Here is a 12,195-nt window from a genome sequence, read left to right as displayed (position 1 = left end):
GGGACTGAATCCAGAATACAAGGGGGATACTGGCTTGCACAGAATGAGAAAGGATCTAAAAATGTCAAGCTTCGGACTCAGGTCTGTGTTGAGGTTTGGGAAAGCTCAGCTGAGCTGAGTTCGTGTTGCTGAGGTTTGCAAGGTTACTGGCTATTGCCTGGGTTTCTGACGCACAATACAGAACGGCTATTTCCCAGCAAACAACCCGGAAAAGCACAACAGAGGCTTTTTCCCGGGCTTTTCAGAACTCAGGGGGTAACTCAAACCCAGGCAAACAAACTCAAAATTTGGGTGCTCTCCTGCCCGTCCCCAGTTCTACACAAGACCCTTGGACTGTCGTGTCCCATGGCTCCTCTCCACAGCTCCAGACAGCGCTGTGGTATCGACGCCGGCTGGGACATGCGGCGGCACTTACCTCCAGGACCATCTCTGTCATCTGGAACTGCTTCTGGGAGACCTTGTCAGAGCTCACGGGCTCGTGGAAGAGTAGGCAGAGCATGTCATACTTCTTCAGGGCCTGCTTGTAGTTCTTCTCGTTCAGGTCGATCACTCTGTCTTTCCCATCGTAAGTGGGGAAATTCAGTCCCTCTTCTGCTTTGCAGCAGAAAAGCAGGTAAAAACCTGCAAGGATCCAGCAAGTCGCCTTCATAGGGGAGCCCTTTGGAGTGCAGCAGAGGGGAGGTAAACGTCCCTCTCCTTCTTAATTTGGGAAGAGGGGGAGACCAAAGGCTCCAGGTGAAGTTCAAGCCGAGTTCCTCTTTCTGCTGCCTTCCTAGTGATCAGCCCAAACGCTGCAAGGCTGGTGGGGAGCAGCAAACTTTGCTGTCCTGAGCTTACAACAAAGAGACAGACAGGAGAAGCTGTCAGGCCAAGCCCTGGATACCTTACATAGCTGTGTCCAGCTCCCGTGTCATTAGGAACTCCATTTTTAGGAAGCAGTTGTTTCAGGCTAAAAATAAACCCTGCAATGAATAAAAAGGACAGATATGACACCATTGAGGGACTTGCTGGCACTCTGCATCATCTGAGAGAGAGGGAGCGAGCGAGAGGGAGGGAGTGGAAGATGTCGATGCTGGGAATACGCGGGCAGGGTTTGCGAAGGGACAGGCTTCACTTGTACAGAGAACCGAGGCACAGCCTGTCCTACTAGGGCTTAACAAAAATAGAAGGTATTTACTGCATTTTTTAATAAGGGTATCTCTCTTTGTAACCCCTCGGGCATCACAGTGATTAGGCTTTGGATAACAGATCTCGGGTTAAACAGTTTCAGAGACTCATCTGCACTGCTGGAGGAGAAGTCCCGTTTCCTCCGCAGCAAAGGAGGTGAGCGCTCGTGGGACTCCCTGCCTGCGGCATCGGCCGGAGCTGCCGGCTGACATTCAAGCTCTTTTCTGAAGCACCTTCTCTGCTTGCAGGGTACCAGGAGAATCGCTGGCCCTTGGACCTGTAATCCCAAAGCAGAAGGCAGCTTACATTGCAACCTCCCATGCCCACAGCAGCTACCGAGCCCCATACATTGCCGGCGAGTGGTTAAAACCTTATCATGCTAAAGGGGATGAAGGGTAGGAGGCAGGGCTCTCCTCAAGGTGATGGACAGATGCCACCATTACTGCTGGCCTCCAAGCTGATGGGACCTGCCTGCTGGCCCCAAGGGGTTTTTTTTCACACAACCCTGTTGAATTTCCCAGCAAGCGGTCCCGCATATTCCTTCCTCTTTGTTTCCCGGGAACGATGACCCGGGAACGATGACCCGTTCCCCTTTCCCCAGGAGCTCAGGACCGGCTGCCGCTTTGCTGCCTGGCGCTGCTGGGGGGGGCGGAGAACGGTTCGGTGGCACGCTCTTTCAACTCTTCCCCTTCTCCGAGCGGGTTGTCACCGCTGCCCCATGACTGGCAGCGACAGGCAGGTGGAGGAAGGCCAGCTGGCCGCAAGCCAGCACCGGAGCTGGCGCGGATCCGACGGGGAAGGCACGCCGAGGGGCTGGCAGAGACGAGCTTGATGGTGGCCAGGGGTCTTCCCCCCCCCCCACCGCCAAAGTGATGTGCAGACATGTGGCCTTATCAGGCCAGCTCCTTGCGTGTTGCTCCATCGCAGCCTTGCTCCATCCACAGCGGGGAAGAGATGATGTCCCTTCTTGGTGCGTGCAACTCTCTCCCCAGCCAGCTGTTCCCATTGTATGGCTGGGATTTTTCAATGTTTGGGGCGAAAGAAGAGCGTTACTTAGCAATTATACCCATCTCCAGGGTGACTTAGGAGCACACGTCCCCTCGGCTTTCACTTCCAACCTGAACAGACCATGACGTACTGGCTGCAGCTCTGTGGGCGACAGTTTCCAAGTCCGTCTTATTTCTAAAGCCTTCTCTTAGTTTCTTGCCATGCCTTTTCAAAAGTTCAATATTTGCCTGCAACTTGATGTCCTAATGACGAAGCCTGAGAAATCTGGGTAGAAGCCAGAGCAAGGCAGCCTCAGAACTTCACTCCCTACTGAGGCACCCTTCAAGGACAGTCATTTTTGGAGGGAGATGTGACAAACCTGGATACGTCTGATATTGCTTTTAGTGGGAGACGCAAGACTTGTGTCACAGTGGGTGGCATTGGCTGGCTAGGCTTTTGCTGAATGGTTGGGCTGTAAAATGCACAACCGAGTTTGTGGGATGACCAGGCACACACCAGGCTGGTTGGTTGCCTTTGAAGGACCCCATGGATTTGGGGTGCAGGAGCAGGCTTCCACTGGCATCAGAGTGTGTTTTAAAGCAGGCACACATTAGACAGGACTGTAAAAATGAAAGGTGCACAGCTACTTCAAAATTGGTTTCCCAGGCTCCTGCCCTCTTTTTATTCTTGTTGATCTTCAGCAATTGCTCCACTTTCATATCACTTAAGTTATTTTTGAGGCACTTTCTCTCTAGTCTGAGTAACTTTTCAATCTGCCTAAAAATAGATACAATCCAATTTTCATTTTCTCCTCTTTTTGCTATCAAAAAGGGAACAAAAATGCTTTTTATTCACAAAAAGTGTTGCCTCGTTAGCCCCAGACCCATCTATTTTATCTGTCTGTGGCATGAGTAGCAAAGATCTGTGACTGTTAGGCTTCACCTCTGCTCCAAAGGGAATTCCTCCAAGAGATTGACACTGGATGTCACGGTCACCAGGGAGTCCATTCCTTTGTCCCTCCAGTCAGATCCTCAGTGGGACTGTTTGTTAGTGTTAAATCCAGTGGGCATTTTCTGTGGTCTTCTAGCTCTAGCTACATCTATTTGAAACTCAGGATACCTTGTTCACTAAGTCAGAAGTGTTTTAAATGGCTGTATGCTTCCCAGGAGGCAGAATTTGTGTGTTTGACTTAGAAAGGGATGAACCCGTGAAGACGTTCAGGATGAATTCCTCAAAATCTGAACAACTGCCTCAATCACCTGAATTTCTTAATTCTAAGGAACTTTAGTCAAATCAGATGTTCCCCTTGTAACCCTGCCGATACAGACCTGAAATCCTGGATTCACGTGTTTTGGGATGTTCAGAACAGCAGTTAAATACTTGAGTCTGAACAGAACTGCTTTTTTCCTGGGGGCGGGGCGGGGGGTGGGCTGTAGGATGTCAATAGCATCGCTGGGACTGAAGCAGACTCTCCCACACCCTGACAAAGGCCCTAAATAATGTGTCTTTTTCTTCATCATCTCTCTGGGCCCCGATAGCAGCACACTGAAACGTGCCTATCTCAGCCCCAGGAGCAAATCCCCTTGGGAGTTCAAAGTTGTCCATCCACACTCAGATAATGTTTTAGATTGGGAATTTTGGGGCAGGCTCACTGTCAAGAAAAGGACAGTGTGTAGACTTCATGGACTTGGGGAACCTGAGTTTTGCTGAAGGCCCATTTCTACAGGACACTGCCATAAGGTTTCTCTGTGTGTCAGATCCTCCCCCGTAGGGTAGGAGCAATAACAGTTCCCCATAGGAGGGAAAGATGAGGGGGAAAAATTGCTTCTCTGGGAAATCTTGGATTTTGCATTCACAGGTTCACTACAAATACTTTGTGCTATCTTTCTGCATAGTCCAAGGTCTCCCTGATCCTATTTAGCTGCCCGTGTTTGCAATACATCTGTTTCTATGGCCAGTGCCATGCAAGGGAGTGATATGGTCAGCACTGTGTCCTGGGACATTTGCCCTTCAGCTCATTCCCTGTCAAAGCTGGCATCTGTTAGTCTCTGATATAAGTTGACTGCAAGGTTCAACCTCCCAACTCTGACTCCTTAACCATCTTTTAGTCCTGCCTCTAGAAATTGGTATGATGCTCTTCCCTGGCAAACCATCCCACCATCCACCTGAAAGCTCTCTGAGAAATGAGCTGGTACGTCTCGATGCCCATCCACCTGGGCAGGTGCCCACGGCATTCAAACAACCTTCAGAACTGGCCCCAAAACTTCAGGCAAAGAAAGAGAGAATTAAAGGAAAAGCCTGCTGTGGCTTTAGCCACTATTCTAGGCTCTTTGGGGTATATTCATTGAGCAAAATCCTAGCTGCAGGGAATTAGGTTGCAAACCCACCCTTGTCATGCATTGAAGCAGGATTTTACTTTGTTTCTTTGAATTTTGTGAAGATAGGTAGCCAGCGACAGTAATACAACAGAAGTGCTCAAAACAGTACAATATCTCAGCCCTTCACTTTGGGCTTGCAGAAATGCTGGGTGCAAACATAGGATAAATAAGAATCTCCTTCTTGTTGATTTTTTTTCCTACTTGTATTATAAATTAGGGATATACACTTGCTGCTCCTCCCTCTTGGCTGCTGCAGCCGCACTCCACGCTGCCATTCTCACCTTCATTGTCCTTTCTAGCTCATGTGGTAAAAGAGGTCCCTAGCCACCGCTGATCCAAATGCTTCGGTGAGCCTTTTTTCCAGGGCTTCAGGATTTAAGGTTCTGCTTTAGCTAATCTCTTTTCAAGCTTCTAAGACCTTGTATGTTTTGCAAGATAGGAGTTTTCAGAAAATATGCCTTTTGCCACCAGCTAGCCTAGCAAGGTCACAGCTCATAATAACTTTGAGCATACCGCTGTGATCAGGCTGGGAGACTCAGAGATGCACTGAGCCTTTCTAAGGAGACCAAAAGGATCACTATCATCTCGAGGAAAGCTCTGCAGTGTAAGAAAACCTAGTTCTCTCCCCCTTCCCTTCAGCCCTGAAAGGTGACAAGTCCTTCATGGTGCTTTACATTGCCTGTACTCCAATGCAGTCATGTCAGTGATGGCAAGTACAAGGCAGAGAAGTTGTATCATTTGCACTCCCTCCTTTTTTTCCCATTTTAAACTGCCAGCACCTGACGGCATTTTGTATATTTTGCCTGAGGTGTCCTGAGACCTGCCGTGTGATAAGAAGATGCTACAAACCCTCCTGTTTTCTGACACACACACACTGTTTTTAATGAGGAAAATAAAACACAGCACAGACAAAAGCACTTGTACAAAATTATATAGAAGTTATAAAAGGACGGTCAACGAGATGATTCAGAAGTCCTGACTCTGAGCCAGGTAGGGTCTCTGACATTTTGAAAAAGTCTTGTCTTTTTTAGAGATTGTGTCCCCCTGAGCAAAGTTGCTCTGTGCTACCTTATGGGGATCGTTGCACCTCTCTGTCTTTGGGAGCTGGTCCGGCACCTGTGTCTTATACAGGTCAGAAAGTACTTTAGAAGGTCAAAACCAGGACTGTCCCAGGAGGATTGGGATAGTTACCTCCTAAGGGGTTTATAAACCCTACAGAGCAAGACAGGATTTAATTCAGACATCACTTGGGGCCAAAAGGGAAATGGGGCCATTGGCATGGATGGAAAAGGGTGGGAAGGAGAGCAATAAAGTGAAAATGAAAAGCGTGAGGAGAAATGCTGGAAGCAGACAAGCCTGCTTCTTTGTGCAGAGGTCTGACAAGGGACGCCTGAAGGCAAACTACTGCCGTGGCTGGGGGACCCATCGGGTGGACTGGAAAAGGCTGCAGCTAGCCTGCAGCAGGACACAGAGGCAGCGACCTGCCTACCCCTCCCAGCTGGGCTGGGAGCTCTGCCAGCCTGTGGGAGCAGGGTACGACTTACCCACGCGCAACCAACCCACCCTGGAAAAGGGTGGAAAGGCTCCCTGGGGGGGCGTTCTGCAGGTAGCACTGGGATGGGAGGATTTTCTGCATTGGTACTTTTGCTTATACAGGAGACAGCAAACAGCTGCTACCTCTAATACACCCAGATATTTTCAAAGAAAAAAGAGCTTAAAATTGGCATTATATGAATTGTAGCTGGGGTGACAGCTTTGTGCCTGGCCATATGTGCATGCGTTAGACATGTTAGAAGAGGCCTGATTCCTACTAATGAGCGGGCAGAGAGATGGTAAAAAAAAAAAAAAAAACAACCAAAAAAACCTGGTGCTGAAAATGTTCTAGGAAAGACCATTTCATAAGCTGCAGGCCCCAATCATATCCGGTGAGCGTGCAAGGCTACACTAAGGTGTCCCATTGCTCCCTGCGCTTTTGTCTGCAAAAATTCCTCTCTCCTAGGATGGAGTAACTGGCACCCTGCCTAGAAAGGCCAGACCCAGATTTATTCACTGAGCCTCTAACAGGAGCCCATGCCCACTGCCTTTGGGAGGCTGGGCACAGGGGAGCTCTGTTTGTGGCTTTTTTTGGGTCCGATAGGCAATGCCTTTCCAGATCCACAGGAAGGCAGCCTTGTTTGAGCAAATAACAAGCATTTGGAAGAGACTTTCAAGCTAGAATCTAGTCTTCTGGCTCTACCTAACCTGAAAACGGGGAGATGTGATAGCCATAGCCTGGTTAGTAAAATCCTTGCCTTGCCAGTAATCGGGGTCCTACAGATGTGACCCAGAGTTCTGCTGATCACACTGCACAAAGCAGCCCAAGCGGAGAACCGGTCATGCTGCTGCCTTCCATGGGCTCCTGCTCACCTTCTCTTCTGCAGGACCTGGGAGCAAGGAGAGTCCTGACATGCATTTGGTGCTGGTGCCAGTGCCTTCAACCGTTTTTTTGATGTACAAACCCCTAAAATCATTCTGGTGTCAATGCAGATCCCTGCATAGCAATTTTAAGCTGATTGATGAGAAGTCCTTTTTTTCCCCCAGATACCTCTAATGCACCCTACTTCAGAAAAACTCTGGTGTCACATGCTGAAAAATTCTCCCCTAGGACAAATCCCATGACATGTCACTGCCACCCTGCCCTGTTTTATGTCACCTTCTTGTGCTGTGATGTCAAAACTGATGAGTTAGTTTGTTAAAGTAGTTGCCCCTAAGACAGGGGCATAATCTCCCCCCTGGGGGAAAGGTAGGGATGGGTGCTTCAGGAGGGACAGGAGGTGGCTGTGGGTAGGAGATGGACGTTCGAGTCTTCCACTGCCACAGGCTTCCCACGGGGCTTTGGAAAAATCCTCTGCCTGCATGCGCCCATGCACGCATTAACCACCAGCGCTGCTTCCACCCAGCCCTTGGGGCCAGGGTCTAAAACAAGGATCCTGCACCAGGCAGGGTTGGGGTGGCCAGGTTTGGGGTGCCACTTGCACCTCGGGTTTCTCCTAACCATGAGAGCATCGGCGTATTTAATAACATCTTGATGATTGGACGGGGTGTTTAATTTAGCGGCGTGGCGCCGGCTGCTGCTGACGGAGCTGTGCCCAGCAGATTTACACCTGTTGCACTGGAGAGGCAGCTCAGCTCTCCTCGCTCCCATCCTCAAAACCTTCCCCCTCCCCTGCCTGGACCGTGTCGCCTGCCGGGGCGCAGCTGGGAAGCGATGGGATGAGCTCACTGTGCCACCAGGAACCTCATTCCTTTCGGATGATGAGCTGGACAAGCTTAGCGCACTCCTTAATTTTGTAAGGGGACAGAAAGGATTTGCTGCTCTTGAATTTCTGCTCCGTTTTGACCTCCCTTTTCTCTAACTGGACTTTGTACAGTCTGGGACAGCCCTGAATCTCTCTAAAAAGTCTGTTGGCACCTGTCAGGCCCTTGCATTTCTAGGGTGAATAACTTTCCAGGCAGTACTGATGTCTTACAGGCAGTCCTTTATGCATGCTCTGGGCATGCCTTTTTTTTTTTTTTTAATGCCAGGCAATTTTTTAATTCAAATTTTTCTATGTGAATAAGCCCTACTGGCAGCAAACCCACCATGGATATTGGTATGTAGCTGGGGTACAATTACACAGCGTTCCCTAGAATTCAGAAGTAACGACTCAGCTATCCCCTTCCCTCAGATCATAAAGTCAGCCTAGAAACCAGGAGATCTGAGAAGTGTCTTGCTTGTGATATTTTTCCCTGGCATGGCAGCTTCTGGGTGCCTGTGCTCAAGCTTTTACCTGCAGTCACAAAAGAGGAAAAGCTTCTCTATTAAAGCTTCTCTGTTTGAAAATGGAAACTGAAATGCTTGAGTAGTAGCATGAAACCTGCCATCAGAAGGACCTGAAAATCACAAACTGTGTGATGATGTGGTGGAAGTTAGCAAAAGCATGGAGACCTCGCCTCACTCCTTAGGGATGGCCAAAAACTGCTGTTGCAGCTGACGGTAGGAAGAACCACGTCTCTGCCTTGCTGAAAATGAGCTGCTACCCGCAAGTCAGGGCAGCTAGCAGCTTTTTTGGCCAGAAGGAATATTTCACAGGTCCTTTTGAATCTTTTTGCACCTCTCCTTGGAAATTGTCACCCACGCTTGAAGAGACACTGGCTTGTGTTGCTGAATAGTCTCCTCATCCTGGGACAGAGCATTTCTGAGCCTCATGAGGCAGGAGCTATTGGCCGTGTCTGCTGTGGGAGGCTGGGAAGTGGAGGCTGATGCTCTATGGGGTGAGGCTGAATGCTCAGAGGAGCCCTGCTAGAAAGAAGAGACCCCAGCAGCAGCCTCCTGCACCAGCCCTGTCCTGGGATTAAAAAAAACAAACCATCCCAGCACACCCAAAAACATGCAGCCAGCACTTTCCTGGAGAAAAAGCAGTAGTTGTGTCTCTCCAAGCCCCGGACCAGCAGGGTGTTCTGCCAGAGCGTGGCTTTGAATTTCTTTCTAACCTGAGATTTCTAGCTAAGCACCACCTGGCAGCACCCCTGAGCTGCAGCCTGGGCCGTGGCTTCCATAAAGGGCTGCTGGGTTCGCTTGTATTTATAACGCTTGCCTCTGCTGCAGCGTGCCAGCTTGCAGAGGTCAGCTCTCCCCCGGGCACGGGGAGTCATTCCACACAGTGTGCTCCTGTTTCCATCCCCGTGTGCCAAGGAGCCTCCCACCCGCCGGCAGACCGGACCTGGGGGTGGCCGGGTGGGGGGAAAGAGGATGGGGCAAAGAGGGTGCACAGGAGATACGGTGCCTGGTTTCTAGTGTAAACACCGGGAGGTGTGTGGCTTTCACTAGTGGTGCAAGGAAAGTGTAAGCTGCTACAACCCTGTGGGAGATAGGCTGTCCGCAGGCAGGTGAAGAGTTTTCTTCTTCAGGTGCATTTTAGTCGGCACGGTGGGTAAGGAGGATCTCAAAAACTAGGGCATGGCTCCTGCACTGGATATAGGCTTGGACCCTTCTCCTCTGAGTTCGTCAAAGGTGACTTTGGAGTTACTTGTACAGCTGGCAGCCTTACACTCCAAGCAGAGTTGTACTAAAGAGAAGATTAGACCATCAGATGCCAGCCTGTGGCCAACATCCAGATATTCCTCATGGTTCGACAGGGAGAGCAAAATATGACATTGCTCTCAGCCGGTCCCTTACTGAGTGCTGTGGTCCTAGTGAAGGCTGGAGACCCCTGAATGGGAGGTATTTTGGTGGGTGGGAGATACAAGTCAGCTTGGAGGGTGTGACAGTTTTTAGGTAAGAATCGAGGTTGTACATTGATGGTGTTCTTCATCCTCTTCTGTCTCAGAGCACGTGCATGGTGTCATGAACCAGGACTGCAAACTTCGGTCTTTCGCCACTCAGGAGCCACACGTCACGGCTGTGCGTAGCATCCGCACGCTGAAGGCTGTAACTAAGCTCCACAAAGCTCCCCAGATTAGCAGGTGTGGATATACATGGCAGGGATGGAGTAATTTGAGCTGGAGTTACTGTTAGTGCAGTTAGGCAAATGTCATATGTGAAAAGAGGATCTAAAATGATCTAGCACAGCAGTTTGTGTTCCATTCTTACCAGCCACTAGCAAGAAACAAAGGTAGCTTTAAATTAGTAAATATAACCATTCTTCCTTGGTCAAGATCTTTTTCTTGACTTTTTTTTTTTTCTTCCTTCCTTTTTTTCTGTGTGGTTTTGTTGGGTTTTTTTTCTTTCTTTCCATTTCAATCTAGTACAGAGGGAAAGTTTCCCAGGAGGATTACAGCGCTTTCCTTATGCTATCTGGGACATTTTGACAAGATACAAATGCCTGCCTTGCCATAAAGTGACATTTTCTGGACTACTTACATTACTATTTTGTCTGAGTTAAAGCTTGCAGATTTATGAACACAATGCCTTTTTAAAGACCAATTTCAGGCTACAGTCATTTCTGGATCACTATTTCATTTGCAAGTAGCAGATTTTCAGGGTTTAAACAGGCAATTCAATATTTAAGGCTAGTCTTGTGGAGATGTGAAACTTTTATTGTTTTGCTGCTCCTACAGTTCGTTCTGATTACTATTTGTCCAGATTAGACCAACAAAGCAGAGATTTAGGCAGCTAAATGAATGAGGACAGGGCCTGATTCAGTGATGCAGTTAATATTTTTCAAATCTGCTGAAGACCCCAAGTACTTAAGTAAGTCCTTTTGACTTCCATGTGTTGTCATCATACACAGAACTATGTGGCTGAACAGCACAATTTATGCTGACGGCGTGAATCCAAATAACTGCACATGCCAAAAAGGGGAAGGCTACCTAAGAATTATCTCAGGCAGATCCTCAATGACATTAATTGAAGTGTTAATTGAAAAATATCCAGCTAAAACTCTCCAGTGGCAGAAAGCACAGATCCTGTAACATAAAGGACTTTACAATTGTGTTTTAATTTGACAGAACTGTTCCGATAAAACAGTGAAAGTATTTCTTTTGACATTTTTAATTGCAAATTTTTTTTTTTTATCCAAAATTTCCTTCCTGTACTTAACCTCTGTCTCAGATGAGAGCTGGATGACACTGCTTGAGTGTCAGGCCCTAAACCCCCCCATTCACTGGAAGCATTGTGAAGGAAACCTGGTGAGCCTGGTACCCAGGGAGAAGGTGCAGGAGCAACCAAACCTGCCCACAACCCTCAGAACCTGAGAGACTTCACTTATGGAACTCTCGTGAACCAAACACTGTGACCAGCGCTATCTCTAGCTACCCAGTGACAGCAGGTTGGCCTTTTTTTTCCCTGTAAATTACTGGACACAGGTGGGGAATTTATTAGCATGAGTAAAATTAGGAAGCAGCACTCCATCCGCCACCCCGCTGATGCTGACATGCTGCGAGGTGTTGACCTTCTGTGAAGTGTTAGCCTGTACAGCCCTGAACCCAGCTGAAAACACTTAGGTCTGTGCTTAATTTTGCAACCCATTAGGTCTGCCCTTGTGCTAGAAGTTAAGCATGTGGGTCACCGTTTTCCTGGATCAGAGCCCAACTCCTGAAGGTCCTTCAAGATTTAGCTAGATAGAGCTTCTTAAATGATGCGGTGCAATTAATATAACAGGATTCTGAGCTCTTTTCTATTAGTGGCTGATTTGTGATGGGTAGGCTGGGCCGAGTCAGAAGCATACATCCAGGCATCAACAGCTCCTTGCAAATTGTCAGCTACAGACACATCAGTAATTTCTAATTAACGAAGTCTCTTCTGGGGTAGCTGATCAAGGCTGTCCCTTCTCGGAGACCCAGTGCCCGCTTGCAGAGGTCTAAATGAGGACCCAAACTCTGAAGCTCCAAAGTGACTTTGCTTTAGCTCGGAGTTGTCAGAAGAGCGAGAGCAGGTCATCAGACTGAGCTGGTGGCTCTCGAGTCTCCTAGGCGGTGGGATATAGCCCCCCGTGTCACCTGCACGGTGGTGTGCCTGCCACTGCAGGACGCAGATCTCTCCATCTCCTCCGACACAGGCAAAGTAGGTGATGGGACGACCACGTCCTCCGAGTGAGGTTGCCCTCTTGCTCCCTGCAGCCTGCCGCCCTTGACGTCTCTGCTCTTGCCCCGTTCCTAAAGTCCCGCAGGGTCTGCTTCCTTAAAGAGGAAAATGGCAAACAAA

General features: G+C 48.8%; 1 protein-coding gene and 1 long non-coding RNA gene across 2 annotated transcripts in view; one reads left to right on the top strand and one right to left on the bottom strand.

Annotated features, from left to right (window-relative positions):
* CASQ2 (calsequestrin 2) overlaps positions 1-864 on the bottom strand; it is a 34,372-nt gene extending 33,508 nt beyond the window's left edge. The window contains exon 1 of the mRNA XM_030020523.2: positions 416-864. Within this exon, the coding sequence (XP_029876383.1) occupies positions 416-649 (234 nt within the window). The 5' untranslated portion in view covers positions 650-864. The remainder of the gene's footprint in view (positions 1-415) is intronic.
* Positions 1-12,195, top strand: part of LOC115343935 — a 48,613-nt gene that overhangs the window by 18,444 nt on the left and 17,974 nt on the right. The gene's annotated exons all lie outside the window — the stretch shown is intronic.

This window comes from Aquila chrysaetos, chromosome 7 (genome assembly GCF_900496995.4).
Source record: "Aquila chrysaetos chrysaetos chromosome 7, bAquChr1.4, whole genome shotgun sequence".
NCBI lineage: Eukaryota > Metazoa > Chordata > Aves > Accipitriformes > Accipitridae > Aquila > Aquila chrysaetos.
This window is presented reverse-complemented; position numbering and strand designations above follow the sequence as displayed.